The sequence below is a fragment of the Cucurbita maxima genome, unplaced genomic scaffold, assembly GCF_002738345.1.
Source record: "Cucurbita maxima cultivar Rimu unplaced genomic scaffold, Cmax_1.0 Cma_Scf00007, whole genome shotgun sequence".
Lineage (NCBI taxonomy): Eukaryota > Viridiplantae > Streptophyta > Magnoliopsida > Cucurbitales > Cucurbitaceae > Cucurbita > Cucurbita maxima.
In genome coordinates, this window is record NW_019272023.1 from 469,306 (window position 1) to 476,306 (window position 7,001).

Genomic DNA, 7,001 nt, shown 5'->3' on the forward strand with positions numbered 1-7,001 from the left:
TTTTTTTTTTTTTTTTTTTTTTTTTTTTAAGATTAGATGGGGACGTTTGGGTTTAATGCGTAATTATCATGCTTCCTTATTGCATATCACAATAATACGTTACCAACTTTAATTACTTCCCCCTTTCTTGGATTTTTTTTTTTCTTTCCCCAATGGGTTTGGTTTATCACCATCATTATTATATTATTATTCTTAATCATGGACCCTAAATAGTACTGTAATTTAAATTATAAGCAGGATGCATGTTGAATGGGCATCATGAATTAAGGGAAACATAAAAAAAGATTCCTTTGATTAGGTGAAACTGAAGGAAGGAAGGGATGCAACCTTATTATTATTCCGAAGATTGATTGTTGTATGTGTCCTCTGCTTTAGTTAATATGCATTGGATTCGTGTATTTAAAAGATTGTTTTATCCTCTCATCTTTTTAGAAAAGGTGATGAGAGGGAATATATGCACAAATCAGTATTGGCCTTCCAAAGTGCCTCTCGCTAACTTGATAGCTCTAAGGATACTTTTACCAAGTTTGGGCATAATGTGCTTAATCAAAGTCCTCCAACGAATCCATTTCCATAAAGATTTATACCAATTAAACCCATTTTCACCACAAATATATTCTCTGTTTTTGATTTATACTATTCTACTTCTCATAACTTGTTGACCAATTATATGCATACGAGTGATGTTTCTACTATTAGCTTAGCATTTGTTTTGTGGTGGTTGTGTAGATTTACAGGAAATATAAGCAGTACTATCAACAAGTTCAGGAAGTAATGACATCTTTTGAGTACATCTCCGGCCTCGGGAATGCAGCGCCCTACGCGAACCAGGCCATTAAAGTGATGTACAAGCATTTCAAGTGCTTGAAAAATGCAATTCTTGACCAACTTCAATTCAATAAGAAGACTCGTGGTGACTACAGTCAAAGATCCGGTCAGAACCCGGGATTTCTCGATCATCAGCCTGTTTGGCGACCGCAACGGGGGCTTCCCGAACGAGCAGTCACCGTTCTTCGTGCTTGGTTGTTCGAACATTTTTTGCATCCGTAAGTACTTAACTATAACCCCAGGCATGGTGGTGTTGGTTATTGAGGTTTTTGATTGGTATTGTTTTGGTTTTTTGTTTGGACAGTTATCCTTCTGATACAGACAAGCTTATGTTGGCAAAACAGACTGGCCTGTCTCGTAGTCAGGTCCGCTTTCTAATGTCAATTCAAACTTCACGTTATTTATTTATTTATTTATTTATTTATTTATTTTGCTCTAAAACACAATAAATCTACTGTCTTCTCTGAGACAGGTATCTAACTGGTTCATTAATGCAAGAGTTAGGCTTTGGAAGCCAATGGTTGAAGAAATATACATGCTTGAGACCAAGCAAACGCAGAAGAATTTGCATAGAGATGATCGTGACCCCTGCAACAGGCTAAACGATCATCATCCAACAAACTTGCTTGCCATCGATAACCCCTCTAAATCCACTCAAGAAATTCAAGATACTCCTACCAAACGTACCCGAAACAAACTTCACGACGTGCCAATGGGAGATAACGACGAGCCCTTGAACGTGTCTTACAACGTTTCGAGCCATCCCCATGTAGGCTCAAATGCAAATATGGGGGGGAACAACAATGGAGTTTCGCTAACTCTTGGTCTTCACCAGAACAACAACAACAACGGCATTGGTGGTGGCTTTTCAGAACCCTTTCCTGTTGGGTTCCCCGTTGCGGCGACTCGACGGTTCGGGCTGGGAATTCAAGGCAATAGTGATGGGTATGTAATGGGAGGACATTTTGGTAGAGATGTTGTTGGAGGGCAGCTGTTACATGACTTTGTAGGGTGAAATTGATTTATGGGGTTTGAAGTTATGATGCTAGGAAGACAAGAGGTTCCATATTATTTGCCAGTGAAGCTGTATTAAAATATATATATATATATATATATATAGGGTTTAGATCAGTAAAACCTAGTAGAGAGGAGCATAAGGAAATGGCAAACCTCCCAATTCCTACCAGATAAAACAAAGATGGATGAGAATTCAAACCTCAAAACGCCATTATTTGCCATTATGTAACAATTTCAAAGGACAGAACGGGAAGAGGGTTCTCTATGTCTGGTGTAGGTGGCGTGTTCTTGCGCATTTTTAGAGAATAATCGTTGTTGGAAATTTAACCCTAATTTGCCGTTGGGATGTATGTATGTATGAATGAATGATTGGGATTTCGAAGTTTGTTGGGCTAGTGGGCTCACTTTCTTTCTTTTCTAAAAGTATTTTGGGCTTTTCTTTCTCTCTCTTTAAAGGATAGTGGGCCTAGACTTCCAGGGGAGATATGGGGGAATCTCTGATCTTTTATGTGGAGTATTGAGAACCACAAATCGACTTCAATCTCTATGCAACCCAATCAATTAGGTAACTTTTTTGGATACAAAATTTATTTGTATAGGAATTAAACTTGAAAATTATTATACAAATCATAATCACATGAGGAATTGTAGTTGAATGGGAAGATGAATAAGATAACATTTAACTTAAAACTGGGTAAAAACAGGGAAGAAAAATGTAGGGTAATCTTTTGTTGATAAATAGGGTAGGATCTCTTATCCTACTGGGTTTTTTTTTTTTTTTTTTTAATTAAAAAAAGTGGTCAAACGAAGAACAGATGCCATCTCATGATTCTAGTGGAGCACCTTATCACGTGTTTCTCCTTTGTTTTATTCACCTTTTCCTTATAAAAGAAATAAAAAATGAATTTTGAAACCCATTATAAATACTGATGGATTTACCTCATGAACTTCAGCTCCATCTAAATCCAAGCTTCTTCCTCAGTCAAAACTCTCTACTCTGCTATTTTTTCTTCTTTTCTGCAGAGTGAGCTTTTATTTTATAATTTTTATTGGGTAAGGATCAGGTAATCTGCATCCTGAGGTTTAGATCAGAGTAATCAAATTTAAAAAAGAAAAAAAGAAAAAAAAAGTCTCCTTTTCTAGTCCTCGGGTTGCAGATTACCTCCTCCTTTCTAACAATGCTGGATTTGGCAATCAGATTATCAATTCTCCTGCAAGGTTAGTGTGCTTTTCTGGCGAACAGAACTCCATTGAATTATGAGGCATATCTTCTGTATATCATAAAAGGGTGCCTATAACTTTTACAGCTAACAAAAATGAATCTTTTCAATCTATTATTGCAACAAAAGGACCCGTCTTCCTTGTCTAGATATTACAGTAAATGTCGAAGCTCAAGTTTAGAGGATGATGACCTTTTGTTTTGCTATGAGCACTTTTGTGGAGTCCTAGGGGACAGAAATGATATCTCAAAGTCGTATAGATGATGTTACTGGACTCCACTCCATCTAGCCCAGTCGATAAATTGCATTCCAGCGTACACGTTATTGCCAAATCGAATACCTACCGTGAAAGCCAAAGCAACTGTTGGAATATACTTTGCTAATGCTGATGATTCCACTACGCGTTCCAGTCCATTGATGATCTGGTAACGAGTGTTTGAAGATACTGCAAGAAAAACTCCTGCAAGTTTGGCCGTAACAAAGAAAACATATTTTAGCGAGAAGAAACAAAAACGAAAAATACCAATAATGAAGAGTTCGGGTACAAGAAAACATAGTTATAGAGAAGAGAACTCCAAATGAAAAACAATCTCAAAACTCCCAAGGCAATTGGCCTGATCATTAGAGAGTGGTTCTTAACAGGATAACTAGCAGGCAAAAGAAAATCAAATAACACTGCAAGAGTGTAACACCCCACCTTAGGCTTTTCCTTCTTTTCCTACTGGGCTTCCTCTCACGTTTTTTTTTTAACACGTCTAGTAGGGAGAGGTTTTCACACTGTTTCCCTCTCCAACCGACGTGGAATTTCACAATCCACCCCCTTCGGGGCTCAGTGTCCTCACTGGCACTCGTTCCCCTCTCTAATCGATGGGGATCTCAGAATCCACCCCCTTTGGGACCCAACGTCTTCGCTTGCACTCGAGATCTTTCGAATGATCATTTTTTTGTTCTAGGTATCACACAATGCCACAGGCAAGAGAGTAACTTCTCTGTTTAGTAAGTATATCAAGTGAAATAAGGCAACCATTTAATCTTTCCCAAGCTCATGAATCCAACAACACATCAAACTGATATCTCAACGTAAATAGAATCTATCTGCATTGGGAAATTGATGAACAAATTACAAAGTAAATCCGGATCAAGTTGATCGAGAGTGGAAGTAAACTTATCAATCCAAGCATAGTGCATTTGATCAAATCAGAATATCAGATAAGTTCTACTGTCTGAAAGAAGCAGCGAGCACAAGCATCACAAATGTCTGGAATGCAAGAAAAACAAATAATAAACATGCAACATATACTTCATTGTAGACATACACAGCCATTATCTAGTGAGAGTAAAGCAATAAGCAAAGTAGCAACGTTCACATGACCCAGGGAAAATCGATCAAATAAAATTGAAATAATATAAACAAGCGAGAAGTACCCCAAAGAGCCGCGCTCTTTAAGAGAGGTGGAACTGGTACTTCATCTTCAGATTTCTTTATGCTCCTGATGTATGCCAAAAGAAATGGGTAAGGATCACATAAAAAAAGAAGCAACAACAATCAACGTTGTAAACGAAATGTGCCAGAGCAAAATTCGGTGAATAGATATAACCTTTTTGAGATCATTATTAAATTTGCAATGCCTTGGCCGATTATACCACATCCAAATCCTATTGCACCATACATGAGTCCCTAAAGCAATAATCATAAAAATAAGTTCTTAAGTATAAGTTTTAGCTAACAGCTAACAGATATGGTCCACTTTGACCTATTACATATCGTTGTCAGCCTCTCACGTTTGCAAATGAGAGGTTTCCACACCCTTACAAGGAATCCTTCATTCTTCTCTCCAACAGATGAGGGATCTCACACTAAGAGATAAAAATAAGTTTGGGTAAAAGTATCTTATAACCCTCACCTTATAGAAAAATGTAAGAATTCTTTGTTGTACAGAAAATCTACATCCTGGTCGTTCAGCTTCAAAAACACTACACATAGAAGAAGACAGCTTCTAAACATATTGGTTTCATAAGGAATGATGATAACTTACAAGCAACACAACTCAGCTTCTAAACCTGCTTGGTAGTGCTTCACAAGCATGAAGAGTGCGTCCAAGGAAACCTTTTGACACAGATGGTTGCCCAAAACGAGCATAAGGTGCCAAAAGGGCAACCAAAGCAAAGTTAACACCCACGCCCACCAAAATATCAGCAAGATAAAGCTCAAATTCTGTCCAGAAATCTTTGCCTCTCTTTTGAACTTCCGCAAAAGTAGCGCAGCAAGAATCAATAACTAACTGCAAATATTGAAGCAGTAATTTTAAAAAATGTGTATGACATCCGGAGTTATGTCAAAACTATAAATAGTGAAATATGGTAAGAGGATGAGGTAATAGACCTCGACGCCAACTTTGAAGAAAAATGATGGATCAGCCAGCATCCGGTTTCGAATCATAGCACAAGACTTCATCAAAAAGCCAAGAGGCCAGCCTAAACCCTTCAATAACCAACAAGGAAATTGCTTAGCAGAAATGGCAAAAGATGTTAGAGAAGATAAGTTCTTACCTGCATCTCCAAATATCTAAGCAGCAGCAGCTTGCGAATTCCCTCGCTCTTCGCTGCCTCCAACATGTCTGAAGGAAGACTTACCCCTCTTGATTCCACCTCTTTCATCACCTCATCAAATTTCATAATTGGACCAAATTCCTCTTCTTCTTTGTCTCCCTTGTTGTCATCGCCAGTACCACCGCTACCGCCGCCGCCACCTCCTTTACCGTTATTATAATTTCCATTACCACCGTTATCATTCTCCACTTTTGATATCTCCGAAATTCTAAAATCCTTTCCCCTCATGGTCTCATCTTCATCCTTCGAAACAGGAATAGCAGCTGCAGGAGCGTCTGAGTCCAAATGCGACTGAGAAAAATCCATCATTACCGAGAACTTATTTTTCCTCTTTATAGCGATGCATCTGCCAAAACTTTTTCTAGCCGATGCTGGATAAGCAACCTCCTTCACCACATTTCTAAAGGTTCTGCAGCCAAAAACCACCCCCCGACTCCACATCTTCCCCAAAATTACTTCATTCCCGAAATCCACAGAATAGGATGTTCCAAAGAGCGTCATGTAGAGAATTCAAGTACGAATTGTTGACAAATTTACAACTTCACCAGAGAAAACCACCAGCCAACAAAAAAAAAAAGAAACACAGATTAACGAATGTAATCGCGCCTAAACTTCTAATCAACATGCAACAACATAAGAAGTTGTTTTAGGCATCACGCTGTAGAAAGCAGGATTAGACAGTCATATTATCGTTGTTCTTCCGGTTAACAAGCGAAGAACTTCAACAGGAAAGCAAAGTAAGTTATGCCGGGGAGAGAGTATACCTCTGCGGGAGCGATAACAAATTCGATTAAGGAAGTCGGCGGTATGCAGATGTAGGAAGGGAATAAGGTATATTGGAGGCGGCGGCGGAGCAAAGCGGCAGAAGTTGTGAAGAAGTTATACCATATATGTTGGTTTTCCTGTGCCTCTCTTTTTAAGTCGTCAGTGGCGCTATAAGTTCGTTTGAGTGGCAGTGGCAACAAACCAGTGGTCCCCCGCATGGCAACGAAGCCATATATATATATGATATGATATGATATATATATTTGTGAGGTATATATAATTCAATTCAGCTGAAGTTTGATCTCAAAACTACAATAATTATTGAATATATTATTAAATTATTGAATACTAAATTGTGCAAGGGAAAAAAAGGATAATTGAATGAGACATTGGAGGGAGCGAAGTAGCGAAGTGGGAGGCAGCACAGAGCCAATATGCCAGCGGGATGGCCACGAAAGATGCCAAGTTGCCACGGTTGAATCGAAGCCTCAAGTCCGCTGGCATATTGGCTCTGTGCCAATATTGCGATTAAAAAAAAAAAAAAAAAAAAAAAAAAAAAAA

The 7,001-nt window shown here is 38.4% G+C and overlaps 2 protein-coding genes across 3 annotated transcripts in view; one reads left to right on the forward strand and one right to left on the reverse strand.

Moving 5' to 3' along the window:
- Positions 1–2,234, forward strand: part of LOC111481510 (BEL1-like homeodomain protein 9) — a 3,401-nt gene extending 1,167 nt beyond the window's left edge. Inside the window, exons 2-4 of the mRNA XM_023126961.1 lie at positions 730–1,046; positions 1,133–1,193; positions 1,301–2,234. Coding sequence (XP_022982729.1) covers positions 730–1,046; positions 1,133–1,193; positions 1,301–1,843 — 921 coding nt within the window. The 3' untranslated portion in view covers positions 1,844–2,234. The remainder of the gene's footprint in view (positions 1–729; positions 1,047–1,132; positions 1,194–1,300) is intronic.
- Positions 2,235–3,091: 857 nt separating this feature from the next.
- On the reverse strand, positions 3,092–6,666 carry LOC111481511 (protein RETICULATA, chloroplastic-like). 2 transcript variants are annotated; one of them, XM_023126963.1, is made up of 8 exons: positions 6,440–6,666; positions 5,616–6,189; positions 5,449–5,547; positions 5,127–5,347; positions 4,970–5,039; positions 4,664–4,743; positions 4,491–4,555; positions 3,092–3,525 (listed from the first exon to the last, which is right to left on the reverse strand). In XM_023126963.1, exons 2-8 carry the CDS (start codon positions 6,174–6,176, stop codon positions 3,332–3,334), a joined length of 1,290 nt encoding a protein of 429 aa, XP_022982731.1. In that variant the 5' UTR covers positions 6,177–6,189; positions 6,440–6,666; the 3' UTR covers positions 3,092–3,331. The 2 variants fall into 2 exon arrangements, with proteins under 2 accessions (XP_022982731.1, XP_022982730.1); XM_023126962.1 differs by having other exon boundaries at positions 5,616–6,214.
- Between the last annotated feature and the right edge of the window lie 335 nt (positions 6,667–7,001).